Here is a 25,662-nt window from a genome sequence, read left to right on the forward strand (position 1 = left end):
GTTGATCCGAGAATCGTTGACTCAAGTTTTTGCATAAAACGAATTTTGACACTTTCAAATACGTTTATAGAGCAATGATTTGAGCAACCACTCTGATACCAATTATAAGTAACTATAGGGGGTGGATAGTTACTTAATACATTTTTAACAATTTTTCGATTGATCACCAAATTCGATTAACTATGATCAACCAATTCAACTCAAACTTGATGTGTGTAGTGTATATGTTCAAAATGATGAATAAAGTAATGTAAAGAACATGGACACAAGGATTTATAGTGGTTCGGGTGGCTGTTAACTAGTCCACCTTAATCCACTCCCCGATTACACTAATCGGGATTTCTTGCTTCACTAAGCACTTTTCTTCAAACCCGGTGAAAATCCGATTTACAAGTCTTCAACTTCTTTGGTAAACAACAAACCTAATCTTTCTATCCCTTTGAAAGATCAACTTCAACCTAGATCAACTTGTCTTCACCTTGGACAAGTATTAATCTCCGAATAAGATTAATCAACTTCCTAAGTCCCTTTAAGGAAGTAGATCACTAAGCTAGCCTATGCTTCTACTAATTTGAAGTTACAAGACTTATACACTTTGCAATGATGATTCTAAGGCAATACTAGGACATACATTACACTAAGTAAACTCACAAGATTAATGATTTTGATTAGTAAGTTTACAACAACCAAATTCTATATCTATAAGATCATAGAATCTTCTCTTGCTTGATCACATTTGAGTAGTAATTAGAGCCCTTGTGATCTCTGGAAATAAGCTTTTAAAGTATGCAAGAGGGCCAGCTTCAAATGCTCTTCAATGCTTGCCTTTTATAGTAGAATTCAAAAAATAGCCGTTGACACACGGTTGCCAGCACGGTCGACCGTGGTTCGACTATGCGTGCTCCAGTCCAAAATGTGTATCCGTTGCATAACCGTTTGACTCAAATTTGAACACCACATTTTGGCACCTTTACTCCATCTAGCACCTGCAAAAGAAACCCAACATCCTATACAAGTACTATATGCATTAAGTGTGTGAGATTTGGTCTTATTGAGTGAAAGTGACATGACACTCCAATAGTGGTAAACCCAACATTCTTGGAGAAGTGTCTTGATTGATATTTTGGAAAATCTCAGTTTGGTCAAGACTTAGTCACATTAATGCATTTGGTTCAATTCTAAAGGCTAATCAATATGTCATTAACTTCCTAGTTTCAATTAATCACAAGTTATGTTCATTTCAAGATTAGGTAGAGATTAATTGAATGATGTATTTCTAAGATAATCATTAACTGCGTAGAGACATCAAAGTTAAGTTATACTTTAATAAGCAATCACAGCTTGTTACTTAGACAAGACCATATAGACAATTGACCATAATTCCATTGTGAACCATTTTACACTTAATTTATTGGAGTAGGCCAGTTACTTGAATCCTAGTATTCTAACTTTTTTTTTTTGGCAAAAATATTAATATGTATATATATAAAAGATCCGAGGATCCGGTGGTACAACATTGGGCAGATCATATCGATCTGTTGAGAAATTAATTGGTCACAAGTGACCAAAACACATTGACTCTCGCTATGTTCGTTCTAAGTACTATGAACGACTACAATGAAACAAGCGAGCACAATTGGAATAACACAAGAAATTACAGACAAACAATACCACCAATCCTAAACCTAAAACATACACATAAACCCGATCCTGTATCCAACTCCGCACCATCACTACTCAAAAAACACAAATCCAAACCATTCACCGGGCAACCCAAGAACACCTAACCCGAGGCCTATTTTCTGAAGTCAACTAAGTCAACAACACCGGCAACAACATCGAGCCCACTAAAGACACGACGACGGGAAAAATGGAATGAATGAACCAAACCCGCAGCTACCGAACAAAACCAAATGCCGAATCGAACCATCAAGGAACCAGTCATCTCCGCCAATTTTCTAACTACATTTACAAACCTCCGGACACAAGCAGTAAGTAAACAGCGCCAGCTCCCGCCAACAACCTCCGACGACCGCTAGCGACAACAACCGGCTCTGTTTCCCGCAACCCGCAACAACCGAGTGGCCGGAAGCAACTACTAGCAACCACCCAAGGCCGCCAGCAGCTGCCACCCTCCTCAGTAATCTTAAATTATTTACGTACTCAAGACTCTTAAGTTCCGAATCTACGGATGTTGTTATTATGACAACCAATTAGGACTCAACTAAAATAGGAGAACAATTTTCAAAGGATTTAATTGCACACATTGCCGAAGTAAGAAATGCCGAAGTATCTAAACTTCGTGCGTAAAATTTGTTTATAAATTATGAAAGTTTCGATTTGAATAGAGCCGACCATTGTTGATAAATTAATGCCATTTTTGTACTAAGACTTAAATGTTTCAGTGGGAGTCCTTTTTAAAAGAAGGTTGTAATTCTACTTTGAACTCAAATACGGGAACTCTGTTTTTAGTGTAACTCAATCTGTTCAATCCAAATTCTCTGTTGAAGTTGCTTGTTATGGAATTAGTTCAAAAGATAAAAATGAGATCAGTTCGAAACTTGAGAGTTATGCAATAGGAGTCTTTGAAGGGTCGACAAAAGTAGCTTCTTCCAAGATTTTAGAACGTATGGTTCAGAGGTAATGTATATTCTCACTTTTTTTTATAACACATTATCATTATCAAATCTATTAAATTCTAGATTTACAGCACTACTTCACTATGGGCTAATTCAACTATGCGGACCTGGACCAGAAATGAAAACGTCCAAGCTTTATTAATATATGACAAGCTTCTTGTGGTACAATCTATATTAGTACTATATGTTGACTGTTATTTCTCTCTTCAAAAGAAGGAACTACCAGAACTCCTCACCACGAAAGTAATGGAGCAATTAAATGGTATCTTTACAGGGAAATTAAGCACCAATTGAATGGTATGCGCTGTTGATGGTTATGCTTTTTCATTGAGTTCATCAATATTTATTTCAATTCGAGGGGAGTGTTAATGATAGAATACAAGTAGGGTTTTTTACTACTTCAGATGTTCAGTTATCCATTTTGCGTAACAAACCATTTTACAATTTTGTATAACTTATTTTCTGCCTACTGCAACTAGTTGAAATGATCCCTTTTGCCCCTGGTTTTTTAGCAGTTATTTAACAAAGCTTTCCCGTTTGCCAAACGAAAGTAGTCTATAGACATTATACCACCTTAGTAAAGATGGAAACTTCACACGACATTAATACGTGGCTAGGATTTGTGAACCTATGTAGACTTTACGTGACATAGATCAATTAGAGGAATCCGTCAAATCATTTATACCAACTTTAAGTCAAACGAAAGAACCCAGTAGTGAATTTTCTAGGACATTCTTTGTGAAAATCGATCCACATTACATATTTCAGTGTCACTACATCATGAAGATGCTATAGTCCTCTACATCGACAAGACCAAATTTCCATGTGTTACTTTGACACTATCCAATCGGGTGGTGATCCTCACACGCCACTTTTTGATCCATGTACACTTTTATCTTATAAATTTACAGTTATGTCCCTAGATTAATCTAGCGAGTTGAACCTATATTATTATTACAAGTATAATTAAGGGAATAATAGGTAATTGGGTGTACATGGATCAAAAAGTGGTGTGTGAGAATCACCTCCCTATTCAATAGATGGAGTATTATATATATGATATATTATATATTATATATTAAGATTAATAAAAGACATAACTAATGATCGATAACATCTGCAAGAACTTGATAACGAATTGTATTTATTGTGTTTGTCTTTATTCGAAACTTAAGGAACTTTAAGATGTTGTAGAAGTGCAATCATTGCGAGAAATAAAAAAATGTTGAAAAAGATGTTATTCAAGAATATCAACAAACCGAATCCAAGACTCAACAAAAAATAGAAGTAGAAGAGGAAGTTTTACCTCTCGTATTCATTGATGATAATGATTGTCAAGTGCGTAAGAATCATTTATCAGATTATTTTGCCACTTTGATTTCATTTTTATATGAACAAATCTGCATATATATAGTCTTCAAATATTTTGTAGGAAGAAACAAGTAAAAAGGCTACTGAACTAGCCGATATCAATGGATCACAATCGCCTCTTCCATTGTTCAGTACGGTAATATAATATTGTAACACCTTAGGCAAATTCTATATAAAGTGAAAAGATGCTAATTAAACAATTTCATGAACTGATTTTTACTGATTTTTTTATAGGTAAAAAGAATCTGGAGCAAAATGACAGCGTCAATTATTAGGATCCGAGCTTGCAATTGTTACTGACAGAATTGACAAATCGTATAGCCCAACATGTACAACATATAAGTCCAAGAGTTCATCCTTTTCTAAAACCAATTAGTGATAGAGGGACTTCCCCTTAGACTTATATGCATACATTTGGTTTGTCCCATGGCCGATGTGGGATAACTTCCCAACACGCCCCCTCACATCGAGGCGTGGAACGGTTGTAGAGATAGCGGCATGATAGCAGCCTGACTCGATCTCTTTATAGCGACGGCGGCACACACATGGGGCCTGACTCGGACTCGCTTTGTAAAACCGCTTACCTGAGCTCTGATACCATGACATAATTGACAAATCGTATAGCCCAACATGTACAACATATAAGTCCAAGAGTCCATCCTTTTCTAAAATCAAATGGTGATAGTCCCCTTAGACTTATATGCATACATTTGGTTTGTCCCATAGCCGATGTGGGATAACTTCCCAACAGTTACCTCATCAAATATCACTCACTTATCACTAATAATGATACTGATCTCATATCATAAACCAAACCGGTAATTAGTGTTGATTTTTATTTCGAATAAGCTAATAGTCATAGGTGGATTCATATATGTCAGGTGGTTAACAAGATGCATGTTTTTGTATATAACTTGTATAAGGTGGTGGATTCGATATATTGCAACTGTACAGTTTGTATAAAGATGACATAATGAAGAAACGGATACAAAATGAGTATTGTAAGCAACAAGATCATTTGATGGTTAGAATGCACCAGCAACCACTACAGCAACAATATGTGACGATGAACCAACAACCGTATCAACAGTGGCATCAACAACAACAACATAACATGTTAATAGCATATAATCATCAACAATCATCGTCCAACCAGTATTTACAACGACAGACGTCGAATCTTAAACCAAATGCATTAGGAGCTGGTATCAGTTATCCTCAGGGGAATCAAGGATTAATATAGAATCAATACAATTATTAGTGTCTATTCAGAATGTAACTGTATTTCTACTTGGTTTTTGGTAGTGTAAGATACCCTTAGCTCCAAATTTTGTACATTATTAAATATTGTACCACTTATAACTTTTTTGTCTATACCTTCATGTGCAAAAGAACGCACGAAACACCTTTGGTATTTGTCCTGTAAATGTCCAGGAATTTGGTGAAAGCTCAATGCATTTTGAAACAATTTTCCGATATGTCTACTAGAGGGATTTTTGAAGCATAGTCTGATCCTGTTCAATCTATTTTAACAACCAGGTAGTAGCTAGCTGTCAATGACTCGATATGCATCATTATCTCATGCTACATAGGTGCTTTGACGTGGTAAAGAGGTGTGTTCGGGATTCTTTTACAAGATGCTAGAGAATAATATTGGAATTCCGACATGGTTCAAAAATTTAAATTGTACGTACTTCGGGTATGTTTGATAAAACTAGTTGGTAGCTGATACTTTTTTAAACGTTTGATAGAGTAGCTCTAGTTATTAAGACAAAGAGTAAAATGACAAAATAATCAAGAGAAAATAACCCATTAATCTTAAGTTAAATTGATAAACAAAAACCCATTGATCAAATTGTAATTTTAATCAATAAAGCAACATAGTCTTATTAAGCAAGAAACTGTAGAATGATAGGAACCTCATCGGATTATTGTATTATTGATGTCATATTTATAGAAACACTAGAAAACCTAACTGACACAAGCCCACATATTGAACTTAAATCTAACATCTTCTAACACTCCCTCGCAGTTCGAAAGGCGAAATCGCGAAAGTTCAGACTGTAATGAGAAAAAACTCCAACAAATAAACGAAAGTAACTTTTTCCTTAATTGTTGCGCCGAATAAATTGATATTCACTTATATGGTTGCGTCTTGTTTTACTGCGTTTCCTTTTCCGTAATGTTTTTTCTATGTCATGGGTTGTTTTGCCTAAGAATTGAGTAATACTTGGGCAGACAACTTTGTCGACGATACTGATATTCTTCAATGCAGCAAAAAAAGGTTTTTTCGTGATTTGGAACCTAATAAAGCTAGACGGCCAATTTTCATGCCGATTATAATTGGAGTAGAAACAACTCTTTTGGGATAAAAGGATAAGTAATTTGTAATTTTTTTTTATTTTTAGTTAACTATGACTTTAACAAAATCTAGTATTAGTATTCATTGTGTAAGATTCAAATTTTTTTTTACACGCTTGTTAACATACATGTATGTTAACAGCTGTTCATACACAAGATGTATGATAAACAAAAAAACCGAAAAAAATGACTAATGATTAATACTTTTTTGCTCTGTTTGTCCCTGTATTATACCCTATATTGCTAACAACGTCTCTTAAGTTTATTTTTTTACTTTTAAGATATTTTTTACAAAAAATTTGCAATCAGCATCCCTCCGTCAACTTGCCATTCAATTCCTCCGTTAAGTAAAATCACCTAAGTAACACATAACACTGAGTATTTTCGTCTTATTAGACCATTTCCAATGGCAAGATGTGACAATCGCTCCAAATCCATATAGAAGAACACGTCATTCATTGATTTCATTGCGAGGTATTTGACCTCTATATGATACATTTTGTAAACATTGCATTCTTTTGAAAAGGCACACCATAAATGAATATTTAAATCAAAGGTTTTCGACATCTGATGATTTCTACATATAGACAATCACCATAAATAATAGTTTACAACAGTATTTCCGTTGACAATGCAGTCAAAATAAGATACATGGTGATGATTTGGTGAATGCAACGTCTCCTTGAAAAATATGTCATGTAAGACTCCATGCACATAGCTTGTTTAACATCTAAGCAAACAGCGAAAGACTCCTAGGAAACCTGAGAATAAACATGCTAACAAGTATCAACACAAAGGTTGGTGAGTTCATAGTTTTAATGTTGCGCATAATCTGTATATAAAGGTGGATCACAAGATTTCAGTTGTTCAATCCAGAAACGTTTATCAAAATATTCTACGAAATTGAGCACCCTAGTAACTAAACTTAACGTATATATAATTTGTACCCTTTGTATAATCATCTTAATAATACACGCAAACCAACGTGTACGCTTCTCAAATAGCATACGTCCGTTAAAAGGCTAGTGCTCTAGCTCGGACGGGGATATCAAGCCCTATGGATCCATATACTACTACTCGCGCCCACCAGTTCTTATAACTGGCAGTTAACAGTTACCAAAGCTAAGGGATTTTCGGTTCAAACTCAGTGTAGAATTTAGTATGTACTTGTATCCATTGCGTTTTAAATAAAGTGCATGTATTCTTAGCCCAAAAATATATATTGCAAAAGCAATTAAAAAGGGATCAATGAAACTCACCTTAGCAGCATATAAAGTCGTTCACCAAAATGTGATCGAAACACGGATTACCAAATAACCGTAGATCTCAACCTAGAGAACATATGTTGGTCAATAAATGTCTATCAAGCTAGGTCAGGTCATAGTGTATCACAATCCTAATGCTCGATATTGACATACAAAAGTTATCCAATGTTGTTTCAAAAAGTCAATTTTGACAATAGTTTAACAAAACGAGACGTACCTTATATAAGGATTCATTTACTTGGTTGGTAATATTCAAAAATCCAATTTATCAATCTCGTAAACAAGTTGTTTAAATCTTAATTGTAGATTCAAAAGCAATTTCAATTAACTTCAATCATAATTCAGTTGATCATATCATTTAATCCGTTCATCGAAATTATTCGATATCTAAATGAAAAGTTATTGATTTTTCGTCAGCTTTCCAAAAACATGTATATCATATATCTTTTACCAGTAATATATGTATTTAATTCGTGGTACATCATAAACTGTTTAACAAGGAAATTTAGCATACAAGCATATATAAATATATATACTCGAGCACTAGACATGGATACACAATTATTATATAAAAGATAAAATATAAGTACTTACTTATCAATATTGAGATTCAATATTGTAGAAAAGTACGTAGACGTAACGGAGATGATAACACTAGGTTTGACTTGCAAATAATACCCATGAATATTACCCATAACCTCCTTGGCAATAACCCATAATTTCCTTAGCTTTATCCGGCTCATAAAACTATTTTGAAAGTGACACGCTCATGACCTCGTCGTAGTATTTTATGTATAATACTAATAATAATACAAATACTACTAATAATAATAAGATTAATAATAATATTAATCTTAATAATAATAATAATAATAATAATAATAATAATAATAATAATAATAATAATAATAATAATATAATTAATAAATATAATACGGAGTAATTTTTAAATTAAAACAGAGGCAGATATCTCGAGCTTTATAGGTGTGGCCTGTCCAGGACTGCCATGCGATCGCATGGCCTCCAAGACCATTTCCCATGCGATCGCATGGGATAGATTTCCAGCTCATGATCTTTTAACTTCTAGTTTGTCGACATATTTTTTAATTATTAATATAATATATTTAATTTATATAATTAATTATATATTATATTAAATTCACATGCATAGTTGACTTGTAATTTTCGTTCCGATAAGTCGTACGTCGTCACTCGACTTATGTCCCGGTTCCGGTTTTTCAAACGTCCTATCGTATACTGAGAAAACTTGTACTTTACGTTTCGTGAATCGTACCTTTGTCAAAATATAGTCTTAAATCATCCATAAACTATACCACTGTAGCAATTTTTACTGTAGAAATTCACTGTAGCAAATAGTGATTTTCAAAAACACTATAGCATTTTGGGTACTGTAGCAATTTGAAAATGTTACTATCGTTTACTAAATAACTTGAAATTATATATATGTATATATCTTTTTAATATACATAAATCAGTTTTTAAATACACATTGGAAGTTATTTATAAATAAATTTTAATAATAAATATTTCAACTTATCATATATATTCAAATAGATATTTAAACCAATAAGTTTAATGTACGGTATCAAATAATTAATACATTGTTACCTTTTCAAGTTATAGTATATATGTATCCATTTACATATAATTGTTCGCGAATCGTCGAAAACAACCGAAGGGTATTTAAATATATAAAAGTAGTTCAAAAATTTTGAGATTCAGTTTTACAGACTTTGCTTATCGTGTCGGAAATGTTAATCATACAAAGATTAAGTTTAAATTTGGTCAGAAATTTCTGGGTCATCACACAAGACCTCAACCATGTCATCAATACCTTCATCCAAGGGCTCTAATATCATTCACCTAGCCCTCACTTAGCCCTCAACTCTCTCTCCAACTTCGCCCTGAAAAATTTCATATGTACTCACAAGTGAGGACAGCTAGGAGAGAGAAAAAGCTTGTTTGGATTGTATTTATGGTTTAGAAACTTATACTTTAATTTATTTAATTAATTTTATGGGGTATGTGATAGAGAGGAAATATGTCATGGTTGACAATGGCGTGTTATGAGCAAGGTTGAAAAAAATGTGAGGCGGGGCCGAAACGTTAGCGACCTCAAAATGTCGCAACGGAAAAAACGGGGTCGAAACGGATGTTGACTAACGTTGACTTATATATATATATATATATATATATATATATATATATATATATATATATATATATATATATATATATATATATATAGTGGTAGGATCAAGAGGGAAGTAACCATTCGGGGGGAAGCGGGGGGAAGCAAAAACTTTTTTTTTCTTTTCATTTTTTGAAAAAACTTTGTTCATGAACATTATAGATGAGATGAAAATATGAACATTTAGTAGAGACACTTTGTGATAAATGTTTTTATTTTGGCAGGAAAACGCTCGAAGAAGTGATTTTCAACAATTATCGTGTTTTTCGAGCGTATTTTGAGGTTTTAGCTATTGGGGTTTAGATATTAGGGTTTAGATATTATGGTTTATAGGGTTTAGATATTAGGGTTTAGAAATTTAGGGTTTAGGGTTTAGATTTAGGGTTTAGATTTAGGATTTAGATTGAGTTTTTAACACGAACGGTTTAGAGTTTAGGGTTTAGGGTTTTGTGTTTTGGGTTTATGGAATAAACCCAAAACACCAAACCCTAAACCCTAAACTCTAAATCGGGCTAAATTTTACTTCACAAAACATGAAAAAAAAACGTTCATATTCTTCACGAACAATATTATCTTGAATGTTATTTTTGTCGATCGTTTTCCCGCCTAAATAATAACATTCATCACGAAGTGTCTCTTCTAAATGTTCATATTTTCGTGTGATCTTGATGCCGGAAAAAAAAATTCAAAAAAAACGAAAAAAAAAAATTTTTGCTTCCCCCGATTGGTTACTTTCCCACTGATCCTGCCCATATATATATATATATATATATATATATATATATATATATATATATATATATATATATATATATATATAAAGTGAACCGTTTTTTCCATCTTTGACCGTTTTTTCCGTCTTTGACCCTTTTTTCCGTCTTTGACCGTTTTTTCCCATTTTTTAGCGTTGTTTACCATTTTTAAGCGTTGACCGTCTTTTTTGCCGTTTCAAGGCCCGTTGCAACGATACTAAGGTAAATCAGTTGCGGCGCCCGTTTAAGCCGTCTTTTACAACACTGGTTATGAGAGTGTTATGGGAGGAAGTGGTGAAGAAGGAGGAGATAAAAAGCTGATGTGATGCTGAAGAAGTGTTGAGGAAGGCGTCATAGTTTTAGGGATTGGTCTTAGTTCACTGGAAGCCTTTAAAATACGTACTGTATAAAATATTGTACTAAATGCTTAAAGTGTCCACCTACCTGCTTAATTCCTTGGTTCTTCATCTCCTTTAACAAATTATAAACCCCAGATGCAAAAAATAATTCAAAGCCAACTTAATTCAAAACACTAAATGTTTTTTCATCAAAGAAACACCAAAAACATACAGAACATCGGCACCACGAACTTTTGCTTATAATCACGAATTTCGGACTCGATGACGATGTATAGATATGAATTAATGACGATGAGGTAAGCACCAGTGAAGTCGAAGTATAATTTTTCAAGATCTGCAGCGATGGTACGACGGAAGTGGTGGTGCGAAGTTGACGGCCGTCACCGGTGCGGAATCCGGTTGCACTCTGTTACATTCTCTTTAATTTGCAGCAGGTTGCACTCTGTTTGACGTTCTCTTTAATTTGTAGCAGATTGCACTCTGTTTTCGTTTCCGATTTCATGTTAAAATTGCTTAAAATCAAGTTTAGAACTCGGTTTGAGTTTTGTTGACTGCTTAGTTGATTTGAAAATCCAGGGCGTTTTAACAAAAACTGATAATGCAGATAGTTTCAGAATCATTTTGTTAAGATATCTGCAAAATTTCATACATTATTTCTTCATATTGATCGAGTTATCATCTTTCTTTGTTTCGAAAAATTGTTGTTCAAATTTTGGTCCATAGCTCGATGGGAATGAAATATTGAAAAGTAAAAGTGTAGTTAGCTTCTAAATCAACTCAGGAAGCTACAAAAGTTGTATTTTCGTATTAAAGTTGAGTATTGAGTTAGATCTCAAAATGTTGTTGAAATGTTGTTGAAGATGAACGAATATGATATTGGATCTGCAATTTGTCTTATGAATTTTGAGTTTGTGTTATGAATTGTATCAGATTTACAAATCTTTTTTTTTTGATTTTGTGTTGTGAATTGTATTAGATTAGATTTAGTATGAAAACTGAAGGTTTTAAAAGGAACTCAACACGGTGATATATATATATATATATATATATATATATATATATATATATATATATATATATATATATATATATATATATATATATATATATATATATATATGACCCGTGAAATCACGAGTTTGTTCAAGACTTCAAGAGAATCATATATATATACAAATGATATAATCATGTAATAAATCTATGAATTTGCCTTTCAAAAAAGATAAATCTATGAGTTTGACTTTAAAAAAGGGAATTGATATTTCCAAACATGTATTTGATAGATCCAACTAGATTTACTAAACTGCCCTTAATGATATGTTACACAAATTTCTTGATACAATTTTTTGAAGGGCATTATTGAAAAAAAGCAACAAATGTGTGTGGATCTATCAATTTAAAGTTTGGAAATATCACTTCCCTTTAAAAAAAACAAAGTAGAACTAATAAAATTTTCAAGTTTTTAACTTTATCTTCATTACACACCTCATTAGCATGAGTGAAGTAATTGTTTGGAATGGCGATGGCTGTAAGTATTGGGAACTCACATTTGTTTGATCAATTCTTCCTGTATTATTTTCAGCAGTATCCAAAGCACCAAACAATCCTATACAACTGTAGAAGATAACAATTATAAAACAGAATAAAATTATGCACAACGTACGCAAGGATATGCACCTTTGGCTTATCGATTGTAGTGTATTTGTTGCATGACAACTTCACAAACTTAAAACTTCAATCCTTAAGAAAAGTTGCTCGAAAACTTGGGCAGCAACAATTTTCAGTAACAGTTACCTTCCTCAAATACATTCCATCAACCTATCAACCCAATATATAATAAAGAACAGCTTGAAATAACCACAAAATATAACTTCGACTTTTAGCAAACACATGTACGCATTAAACATAAGAATCCTTTAAACAACCAATTATATACCAATAAATTATAGCAATGAATTCTATTGGATTACAATCATAGTTGCAGATATGGCGCCAAAATAAAAGAAAAAGATAAGATTTTTGTAACAATGATGGCACAGTTAAAAGTAACGACAAAATAAAATCAAATACTATATAAAAATGTAGCAAGTAGATGATTAATATGCTATCATGTTCATCATCAATTATTGTAGACAATGTTTGTATGAACATGAGGAAGCCTTAGCAAATACCAGATCGGATTTTTTCAATATTTATTTTAGTGAGCACACTACTATGCTATCATGTTCATCATCAATTATTGTAAAAAATTTCTGTAAATCCCTTTTTGATAGATCCATCTCATAATCATAGATCAATCTCATAAAAAGAAAAGAAAAAATTGGTTTTTTGTGGTAGCAAATGAGACTATAATTTAGCCCATAACCACACTTAACACGTTGAGCTAATTTGTTTGTCATTCTGTTTCTTATAACACCTACAACACCCTTTAGTTTCAATATATATCATGTCATAATACAACCACATTTAAAGGGCACTGTTACAATAAAGCTTCTAATTTTAGTTTAATAAGTTTTAGAAGAGTTCCATAACCTTAGCAGCTAATATTATTCAAAGTCAGTGACATATGAGTGTGATGCATTTTGGGTGTACATTTATTAATATTAATTCAAGTGCTACAAAAGGGGTGTTAAGAATAAAGGTGATAATTAACATATCTGGTGAAAAGCATGAATTCTCATAACTTTTGTAGCACTTCTTTGTAAAGTACATTCGTTATAGTGCTGCCAACATTCATATTGTTATCATAGATAAGTACCTTTAATCCATTCTTGCTCCTTATTCTTGAAATAGAAACGTATAACTGATCATAAGTGAAAACCGCTCGTGGTAAAAAAAAACGGACATAAGATAGTGACTAACATTGACTTTTGTGAATCGTCATTTCAAAACACATCGATACTGGAAATAGCTTTCCCATTATTACTTTTAAGTATTATGTATTTGTAATATGTCTATAAGTATATATAGTCTATCTTGATACTATCACAAATTTAAAAAGTTAAATTACAAAACATACTCTGTACTATTACTTTCTACAACGGAATCACAAGATTATATTTTTTATAATTCAAATCATAAATATGTTATTCATGGCATGCTATATCTTTTCACATAGGATGGGGGAATTTGATTCTTTAACAATCAACAATTCCAAGATTACAAAGCCATGAGTTACATTAGTAGACACACCATATTTGCTATCTTTACTTATTTACAAATCACCTAAAATATCCCAAATCAACACCAGCCCTCAATAGCCATTTTATCTGCTTCTCATACTACTGTTTTTGTTATCAAGACCTATATTGACACCCATGTAGCCCCATGTTACCTCATTTAAACCTTAGATTTATCTACCAGTAACAAACACATTCAACCCTATTGTTATCAGGTCCATAGTTTATTGACCCATGAAAAAGATCAAATCTCCACCATTTGTGCCTTAAATTTTCTCAATTTTATGAAAGCAAATAGTTAACACCTTCACAAAGTCAAAACTCCTTTTTTACATACCACGTCTAATACAACTCTTCAAATCAGTAAATTGATATGCTTTATATCTTGAATACATACAAATTCATTATTAAATATTACCAATATGTTACCTCTCATACTTACCTAAAATGTTGCTCAAATTATAATATTATTGATTACTGATTATTAAGCCCAATGTCGTATTTGACCTTAAAAAGTCAACGAACATCAAACAAAAACAATGTTGAGTATTAGGTTAAAGTTTAAAAGCATAAACGAAAATACTTACATTTCTGATAAGATGTATCACAGACATTCGCATAAAAAGAGTACTTTAGTAACCTTTGTTCAACTAAGATAATTTTTTCTCTCAAAACATACACTGTTGCCCTGATTTGCAAATTCACAAATATAGATAATTATAGGAAGTAAAAACGTTGAAACTATGAATCAAGGTAAGAAGTTCGAGTGTTACCTCTTCAAACTGCACGGTGCACAATGATTCTCCTCCAGAATCAAGAGATATAATGTTGAGAATGTTGTAGAGACCATGACGTTTGTTTTAATTAATCGGACCATGATTGAACAAAAATAGTTCAGAAACATGGATGAACAAAACACACTAACATTACCAACTTAACTAAATTATGGCTAGACGACTATTTGTTAAGCTTAATTGATAACTTCTACCACATCTTATTGGTTGTGTCTTTGTCAATAGCTTCAAATGAATATCATTCAGCAAATAAGCATTTCAAAAAACTGCACAACTACATAAGAACCCATTTCAAAAGCAACATATGTGTTATTCAAGAGAAACAAAATAATTTAACAGATTCCTCGATATATACTATTAATGTAAAAGCCAAAAAATAAACAAACACAAACTTGAAACGAAAATTCAATGACTAATCTATTGTTTCCAAATTGAGATTTTAATTTCAAAATATTACCCTTTTTCACTTCCGGAATTTAACTCCACTCTTCCAAAGACTCAACCCTTTGAACTAAAGTTTTTTCAAACACATTAAGTACATATTGATGATACATGATATTAAATAAAGATTATTTAAAAATACTCTATGATGGAGGATGAATATGTGCACCACACTCAAGAGCTTTACCACCAGTAGACGACTTAGGAATATTTAAATTCACATTTGAGTTACCAACCACTTTCTCGATTACGAAACAAAGGAAACAAATATATACACATCAGACTGAAATTAAAAAAGCCCCAATATTTATGAAAAGTAATCAAACCCTAATTTTATATTACCTTTCATTGGGATGGAATGAATTGAGAGGTGGTGTCGTCACCTTTCACATCGTCGTCGTTAACTCAGAATGCGGGTACAGGAAACTGAATTAGAACACTATGATAATTTAATGCATCGACCTTGCAAAGGTAGTTAAATAGTCAGATAATGGAAATAATCCCTAATTCATAATCAAAATTTAGCATATCATAATCAAAAAGCAATCTTCAAATCACGAATCAAAACAGAAACTCACAGAATGATGGGATGTAAAAACCCTAAAACTGAATAAGAAGAATGTTTAAAACGGTGGAGATAGAGAAAGATGAACATGAAGTAAATATAGATCGGTATTTAGATTTCGAATTCAAAACACATGGATCAATTTAAATATTCTTAGAATTGGCATAATTGAAAATCTTTGAATGCAGCTGAATGCGTATCTGTGTTCTAGGGTTTATTTTGATGTGGAGAAAAATAAGCGTATGCGATGAAAAGTATTTTTTTTTTTACTTATCTTATTGATATTAATTAATGATTAATTGATTAATGTATTTTTTTTTTAAAAAGCAAATTTTTTTATGACATCAGCAAGAGTAGCTCAAAAATTTTCTTTTTATTAAAGAATTATTTTTATACTTGAAAATTGTCTATTTATTACATCATCATTTTAGCATTTTAATAGAAACTATATATATATATATATATATATATATATATATATATATATATATATATATATATATATATATATATATATATATATATATATATATATATATATATATATATATATATATATATATATATATATATATTGTTTTAATCGAGAGGGAAACACTTTTTTGAGGAAGTGAGGGGAAGTAATTTTTTATTCTGTTTTTTGAATTTTTTTTTTTCAAGCATTAAGATCACATTAAAATATGAATATTTAAAAAGGACACTTTGTGATAAATGTTTAGTATTATTTTAGCGGGAAGACGCTCGAAGAAATAAATGATAACATTCAATGCAATGAATGTTTTGCTTGTGAGTTTTTTTTAAGGTGTTAGAAATTAGGGTTTAGTAATTAGGGGATAAATTAGGGGGTTAAAAATTAGGGTTTAGCTATTAGGGTTTAGAAATTAGGGTTTTGGGTTTCGAAATTAGGGTTTTGATTGAATTTTTAACACGAACGGTTTAGAATTTAGGGTTTTGGGTTTATTCCCAAAACCCTAAACCCTTAACCCTAAATCGGGCTAAATTTCGGAAAAAAAACACTTCACACAAGATGATGCTAAACCCTAATTCTAAACTCTAATTTCTGAACCCTAATCTTTAAACCCTAAACCACACACACACACACACACACACACACACACACACATATATATATATATATATATATATATATATATATATATATATATATATATATATATATATATATATATATATATATATATATATATAGTTGCACCAAGAAATTGCTACTAATGACAGTACTTTTTATTTATTTTTTAACCTTGTAGATATGGGATTCTGTTCCAAGCCAGAAGTTGAAAGAAGCAAAATGTTGGATGAATATTTTGATGTAAGAACATGTTAACACTTCCACCTCTTGTTTTGAAATTGAACACAATCCATCCACTATAATTGGACATATTGACTTATTGGCAGGTGCCTTATCTAATTATGAATACGCTAGAGAAGCTTTTGAAAACCAGGTATGTATTATTTTAGTTATATTGTTTTGAAACTGATAGTGAGGATACACTTTGCAATTATTTGTGTGGTTTTTAAAGGTTATTGAGTTGAGGAATATGTTTTGTAGTTCCATTGATCATGGCGGTCTAGCAAGTTATAGACAAGATGTTGATGGTTCTGCCTTTTCTTTAAGTTCACGGACGATCTGGGAACAAATTAAGAAGAATGAAGACCTTGATTTGCCTGCCCACAAGGTCGTGGTGACAACTTTTAGGTGTGAACACATTGCTACCTAAGAATACGCTTCATTTCTTTTCGATGAGTTATTTTGTAGATATCCAACTTATTACTTTTAGCGGATAGCATCTATTTTGTTTGGCAATCTCAACTATAAAGTGTTGCTTGCTTGCAGGAATGGACGGGTTTATATGAAGTCGTGAAGAATTCAGCAACTCTTGTACAAGATTTTGGTACCTAGCTCGGTTCGTTGATTTTCAAGTACTTTTCCAGGTCTAATAATTGATATCTAGGACTTGATCCTCATTTCTTCTTTTCACTTTATATGCGGGACAAACCCACTTTCTTCTCCATCCTACATTAATGGGTGAAAGAACTTGATTGGAATTAGAACTCCATAAGTACATGACCCAACTATGCATTTAAATATGTTTTTTGGGTTTTACTTGTTACACTCATTTAGTACAACATTTTCATTTTATCTAACTTAATAAAGAATGCTTCAAATATCGGTTTATAAGATATTTTGAACGCATTGAAAAAATAAGTTTTTATTTATAAACGAGCTTATCGAGCTCGAGCTTCTAAATGAGCATCTTATTCTTAATAACTAGTTTCAAACCAAGATTATTTCAAATCTAAACGAGTATTGAGCTCGAACTCCAACAATAATTAAATTATCGAGTTCAAACTCGAACACATCTTTGCATCTTTAATCGAACTCAAGCCGGATAATTATTAACGTTCTATTTATTAGTTTTTCTTTTGTTTTCAGTTATGATGAAGCATCAACTTTCTTTCATGAATATGTTAAAAATGAAAAGAAAAAGCAGCTCGAAGAGAAGATATTGCAGGTAATAACCTCTAAACTTAAACCCCAAACTCTAACCCTTAAGGCATAACCCTTAACCCCTAAACTTAAACCCTTAACCCCCAACCCAAATCCCTAAATCCTAACTCTTAAACCCTAACCCTAACCCCTAAACCTAGCCCCTAAACTTAAACCCTCAACCCATAAACCCTAAATCATAACATCTAAACCCCAAACCCTAAAGCTCAAACCCTAACCCTTAAACCCTAAAGCTTTAACCCTAACCCTTAAACCCTAAAGCTCAAACCATAACCCTAACCCCCAAACCATAACCCCTAATCCCTAACTCCTAAACTTTAAACCCCAAACCCTAACCCCTAATCCTTAAATCATAATCCCTAAACCTTAAACCCTAAACCCTAAACCCCAAACCTCAAACCGTAACCCCTAAACTGTTACCTCTAACCCCTAAATCTTAAGCCCTAAACTTTAATCCCAACCCTTGACCCTAACCCCTCAACCCCAGAACCCTAACCCGTAAACTTTAACTAACCCCTAAATCCTAAACATTAACCCTAACCCCTAACCCTTAAATCCTAACACTAAACTTTAACCCCTAAACCTTAAACCCTAAATCCTAAACCCTAAACCTCAAACCGTAACCTCTAAACTGTTACCTCTAACCCCTAAATCTTAAGCCCTTCACTTTAATCCCAACCCCTAACCCTAACCCCTAAACCGTTACCCTAAAACCCTTAAACCCTAACCCGTAAACTTTAACTAACCCCTAAATCCTAACCCAAAGTACTATGCGGTGACATAAATCATTAGTGCATCACGAGTCATAAGAAGAAAATACAAATTCTTATATTGCCGGTGAACAACAAAATATGTAACAAAAATTAATTTAATTGCAACAATAGTAAATGATATATTTATATATATCAATTAAAAATGTGTATCTCAAAATACACCAAATCAGTCATAGTCAATTAAATGTGAATATATATATGTGAATGTATATGGTATCCGTCAGGGTAAAGTTATCACACATCCTAGATGTCTACGTTAATTCTTCTCCGGGTTCCAGATTTTGATACTTCATACTCACTCAACCGCTACAAATTCCAGATTTCGATACTTCATACTCACTCTATCGAATCTCTCTAAATTTCAATGATTCGAAAATCACCCTTTTCGCCATATCAAAACCTTCACTTTTCTCCGCAAACCAACCTTTAAACCCGCTCTTCCTCTTGAAAGAATGATTAGGGAGAAGATCAGTGTCGTCCTTATCTAACCGGTGGAGATTTGATTCTTGGTCAAGCCTATGAAAATACTTGCAGCATGACTGGCTATGAGCGAATTCATTTCATAGATTGATAGGGAACCCCAAACAATTGAGTGATTTGAGTGACCCGTGTAAGGAAGCCAAAGTCATGTAACCTCCTCTCATGCTTGCAGAGATAGTTTCTCCCCTTTTAGAAGACGATTTGTCTGATCTTGCTCCTATAATAAATAACAAGCCACTTGAATAATAGAACAAAAACCTCATAAGCATCCTTGAACTCAAAATAAAAGAGAGGTTTGCTTGAGGACAAGCAAAGTCTAAGTGTGGGATATTTGATATCGGCCAAAAAGTCACGTTTTACCCCCGATATTGAGCCCTAAAACCATAAAGTTCCAAACTTTATCGCCAAAATAATCACTTTGTTGGTTAATTTGGTAGATTTAGTCATTACAAAGGCTATGTTTCAAGATTCACTAAAAACGGATGAGAAACGAGGAAAAACGTGCAAAACCGGCTAAGACGATTAACTCGCGTTTAAATAACTTATTTTATAATTTTTGGAAAAGTTTAATTACTTAACCTCATGTTGTAGGATATTCAATTACGAACGCATGGGCGCAAGAATCGTCAAAAACGGAGCTAAAACGAAGATTCTAGAGCGAAAACGAGAAATCAAGTTACGATCCAGGGAATCAAGGCTGACCAGCACCAAATACGGCCTGCCAGTGCACCTTGCCAAACAGCCTGCTAGTATGCAAACGGCCTGCCAAATACGGCCTGCCAATGCACCTTGCCAAACGGCCTGCCAGGCATTTTTCAGAAAATACGGCCTGCCAGTGCACCTTGCCAAACGGCCTGCCAGGCGTTTTTTGGCCAAAAATTACAATTTTACCCTCAAACTTTGCTTATAAAAGGAGGGCTTCACTTCTCATTTCAACACACCAAAAACACACCAATTCTTCACTTCTCACTCAAATATCTCTCTATAGTCGCTCTCTAGTGATCTATAGGAGATTAGTTCTCTCTCTACTTTCTCTCTCTAGTTTCTAGAGAGAGAAAAGTACAGAGATTAGGAAATGTAATTATCTCTCTATTTTCGCTCTCTAGTGATCAATAGGAGATTAGTATGTAGTTAGTAGTAGAAGCTTTCAAGCATTGTAACGCTATGGATATTATGAAGTAATACAAGTGTTATTCTGCCGACATTATTCAGTACTATCTATCCTTTCTTTTATCAGTTTATTATAATATTCTTGTTCGATGTTTATGATTTACTGATGTTAGAAATGCTTGTTGCCATGATTTGTGAGTAATTGCTTGATTGTTTGCCATGATTTATTAATGTTAGTTAGGGATGATTATCGTTTCGTACTCACTTTCTGTCTATGATATTAAACCTCGTTATTATCGTCCTTCCACCAATAAACGTGATTAAAACCTTTTATAAAGTCGACATTATAAAGGTAATTAGTTATCTGTGTTTATACATTGGTCAAGGTATGAACCCATCGAAAATACTATAAAGTACATGGGGAATTACCGTAGGACCAGATCAAGACATTGGTCAAGAGTATAAGACTCAAGGAAATACTGTTACAATAGTAGAGTACAGTGTTGATGTACTATAGGACCACTTGAGCATGGTCAAGGTTAGAAGCTATGGAACCACTATAAGTCTAGTACATGGTGGATAACTAAGGGATTTATTGGGTAGATTTAAGTAAGGGCTGGTTTAAGTCATAAATGAGAGTTTAACGCACTACAATACAAACTAAGCTTATAAATCTTTAAGGATGACTAAGAACTATCTGATGTTCTAATTTGTCTACAAACCCTTAGATTTTACCAAACCATTGACAGAAAGGGATTCGAAACCCAATCATAACCACTCACTTGGGTGATACACTAAGGTGTTAAGAAAGGTTGGATATCATCTACATAAGGCTATGCTACTTTATTCGTGCGCTCAAGGTATGCACTACATCCAAGATGGGCCACTTATATCCTTAAACCGGATAAAGCGTCGGGAGTTGAGCATAGTCCATCCGATCAGAATCTTCAAAGCCTGGTTCCTCGTGACATGCTAACCGGGAAACCGCTTAGTAGGGAATCTAGTGTTCACACCAAGGTATATTTATCCAAGGAGTGTCTCGCAATCTGTAGCGACCCGACCAAATCATGTTTGACGGCGCCGTCTACTTAGGTCCCGTTACGTGGTCATAAGTCTTTAAGACAAAGTTTGACCAAAATATGTCGCCTTCATTTCAAAATAAAGATTGTTCCCAAAGTTTACAAGAATTGTTCAACCAATAGTTAAGTTACAACGTTATAATACGAATGAAATCTAGGCGACACGGTTTAAAGTAAAGTCAAAAGACGCTCCATGAAATGCACATATACTCGACATCCAATGCAAGTATCAAATAATGAGCGGAAGCATGTATCATGTATCGTTCAAGGACCTGAGAAAAACATAGAAATCTGTCAACGAAAACGTTGGTGAAATCATAGGTTTAAGTAAGTAAGTACAAGTGAACCACAAGATTTGCATCAATGAAATAATAGTAATACATTCCAAAAGTTTGTTTCACGTGCACCCAATTATCAAAGCTTAACATTCCTTCCATTGTATACCCCATCACTTAGTGCTAGAACAAACACTGTTTCTCGAAAATATATTTCATTCGTAAACGGTAGCGAACCGTTTGAATGAGGGTTTGTCAAACCCATATGGATCCATACAACATAAGTTCTCGCTTACACCCGGCAAGTGTAACTAATGATAATCGAATTGAGGATTTTGTTCTAAACTCGTATGTAGAATGTTTGTTTTCCCGTTCTTGTGTTCACTTAGTTCAAAAGAATCGTTTATGTTTTCTCATCCCAAATATAAGTTCAAAAAGAGTAAAAGTGGGACTATGATCTCACCTTGAGTGCAAGAGTTAATAAAGTACTTCAACAAGTAGACGCGTGCAAAGACAAAGCTAGTCTTGACCTAAACATATAGGTTGTATCAATAACGGTAAACACGATAGGTCAAAGATGTTCAATTAGTCCTATGGCTCGTTACGACTCGATTAAGTATAGCATGTGAATCACGTTGTCAAGTTTCATACAAGAAACAAGTATAAAAGCATGTTAGAATGATTGTATAAAAGTTTGGTTAAGTTTGACTAAAAGTCAAACTTGGTCAAAGTCAAAGTCAAAGTCAACGGGATCGGGTCGGGTCCCGAACTATTTTTCTGAGGTTTTTATTCATATATAAGCATGTTAGAACAAGTCTCATGTGAATCGGAGGTCTAGAACATGTCAAACATTTTTAGTAAAAAGGTCAAGGGAAACAGAATCTGGACGCGGCTTATGTCGCGCCGCGGCCAGGCCTGTCGCGCCGCGACAATGGCCGTGGCCTGGTCCCAGGCCTGTTTCACTTGTTCAAGGCTTGGTAAAATTTCAAACAAACGCAAAACTCAAACCGTAAACAATTAGAAAGCGTATCTCATACCGTTGGAAAGCTCTTTTGACAAGGAACACAACTAAACATGTTTCATCAAACAAAAATAACATTTACAATAACCGAAAACTCGTCAATTGATCAAGAAAGGTTTATTTTCAAAGTTTCAAGTTCGTAAAACGTATTTTATGATTCGGGAATCCAATTTACACATACGATATGCCGTTTCGAAGGTAATTAAGCATACATTACAACTAATCACTAACAATTAACATTCCATGGCATTCAAGCATCAAAAGTTCATGTCAAGAACTATCAAACCCTAGTCAAACATCACAAAATCAATATTCATGTTTTTGAAGTTTTCTTAATCAACCTACACATCAAAACGAAGCTAGTGATACTAGTAACACAATTAAAACATGCACTTTAACAATCTAACAACATTAACTCATCCAAAATCAAGGATTGAGCACACCCATTTCAAGTTCATGCTAGTTACTCCAAAAACAACAAATCGAGCAAACCAAACATATATTCATGTTAGACTCGAGCCATAGACACTAACTAACACCATTTCAAATCAAAAACACGAATTTAGAGAAATCTAGAGTTTTAGAAATGTTACCCAAACGAGATGAAGTTGGTATCAAATTGTAGAGGATGAAGAGAGGATTCCAAATATGTAATCGGATTTGTTGTGAGCTTCCAAGATTGAATTTAGATGATGAATGAATGGAATGGGTTTGTGTGTGTGTTCTTGAGATGGAGAGAAAAGGGATGAGGGAGATGATGGAATGGATGAAATGGGTTGACTAGTTGACCTAGTCAACTAGTTTGCCCATTTGGCAACTCCGGTCCCTCGAGTTTCAAAGCGGGTGCGGGATTTAACCGATCGAATATTTTTAAAACGCAAGTTAACGAGAGATGTTATAATTAAATGACGGAATTATTATGAACGTTAGTCAACGGAAACTACGAATTTAAATAACGAAAGGTATTATTTAAAAGAAAAAGACGGTGTTAAAAATAAATTTAACGGAAAAACGCGGGATGTTACATTATCCACAACTCAAAAGAAATTTCGTCCCGAAATTTAGTTGGAAGTAGTAGTCGATATCTCTTACTCGAGACTTTACGTTGTCAATGCTATGAATAAGTGAAAGTACGTTCTTGAGGGTTCTCATGAATTTGGATAGTCAGGGTTTTACGTTGCATTATGGTTCGGTTTTTACGATCCCCAGTTTCAACTGGTTTTCCTATGAAGAGAAGTTTGTCATCGATAGTTGATGTATCCAGCAGGATTGCACGTTCCTGTTCCGCAGGACACGTTTCTAAGTTTGTTACACGAAATGTAGGGTAAACGGAAACTTAATTGAGTCGGAAGTTCTAAACGGTAGGGAGCGGTTCCAATACGCCCCAAGGTTTCAAAAGGGTTAACATGTCGCGGGTTTAACTTTTCCTGATTCCCGAAACGGATTACACCCTTCCAAGGTGCGGGTTCTCAATATTACGCGGTTACACACTGGGATTTGTGAGGTTCTCCTCTAAGTTTGGTATAACTCTTCTGGCGACAATGGGTTGTCTCGAGCCCTTCTCGGACTTGAACGATCTCAATTGTTGTTTCTTGATGGAGTTCAGATTTCGGTGGTTGATGCTTTGGTTAAATGAACAGGGGTATGACATTAGCGGTCATATAAGGTTTCGAAAAGTGCGCGTGAACACACGAGTGGTAACTACTGTTGTAAGAGTGATCTACTAAAGGTGACAATACGAGTTTGTGAGATGTCTTTCCAAGACGTAAATCGTTCGTTAGCTCGGTTCGTCAGTTTGTGGGTGGTACGCGGTACTCATGTCTAAGCAGGTTCCCAAGGTTTCTTGTAAAACTAGAAGTGAAACGAGTATTTCGATACAGAATAATTGACAAAGATACACCGTGTTGGAAAAGAATCTCTTAAGATACGTTTGAACAAGTTAGTTAGGGTTCGAAAAATGTTCGTTAGGACTATTCACCCTCGTGGCGAATACTTATGTAATATGAGGAGTTTCTCTATCCATGGAGAAATGTTACAAGGAGTTTCTTTAAACGGAAATGCGAACGGTAAAGATAGTAGTGAAATGAGGACTTAGAATAGGATGAGTTTACATCTCGAGGTTGCTATAACGTGCCTCTAGTTGTCAAAAGTTGAAGTCTGAAAGAGAAACGAGGTAGTACACGTAGTTGTATAGTTCGGGGTTGAATAATAGTTGACCGATTATCAGAAACACAAGGGCGTTAAGTCAAAGAAGAGTGAAGTATCGTTGGATTGTGTGTTATCTTAATTTCCAGTAATATCAGACGGTAACGGTGAAATAACAGAGGTATGTAGTGTGGTACGTGATGACAAGGATATTGATCGGATCCACAATTTAGTATTCGAATTCTTCGTGCAAAATAACGAATTTCCGTCCCGTTGATTTCGAGTCGAGGGAGTATGCCTTTCGGCGTCCA

General features: G+C 33.7%; 1 protein-coding gene across 1 annotated transcript; it reads left to right on the top strand.

Annotated features, from left to right (window-relative positions):
* Positions 1 to 17,202: 17,202 nt before the first annotated feature.
* On the top strand, positions 17,203 to 18,523 carry LOC139885569 (protein ROOT HAIR DEFECTIVE 3 homolog 2-like). Its single transcript, XM_071869323.1, has 5 exons — positions 17,203 to 17,268; positions 17,355 to 17,401; positions 17,509 to 17,655; positions 17,794 to 17,891; positions 18,394 to 18,523. Exons 1-4 carry the CDS (start codon positions 17,209 to 17,211, stop codon positions 17,819 to 17,821), a joined length of 282 nt encoding a protein of 93 aa, XP_071725424.1. The 5' UTR covers positions 17,203 to 17,208; the 3' UTR covers positions 17,822 to 17,891; positions 18,394 to 18,523.
* Positions 18,524 to 25,662: the final 7,139 nt, after the last annotated feature.

The sequence above is a fragment of the Rutidosis leptorrhynchoides genome, chromosome 1 (assembly GCF_046630445.1).
Source record: "Rutidosis leptorrhynchoides isolate AG116_Rl617_1_P2 chromosome 1, CSIRO_AGI_Rlap_v1, whole genome shotgun sequence".
Taxonomy (NCBI): Eukaryota; Viridiplantae; Streptophyta; class Magnoliopsida; order Asterales; family Asteraceae; genus Rutidosis; species Rutidosis leptorrhynchoides.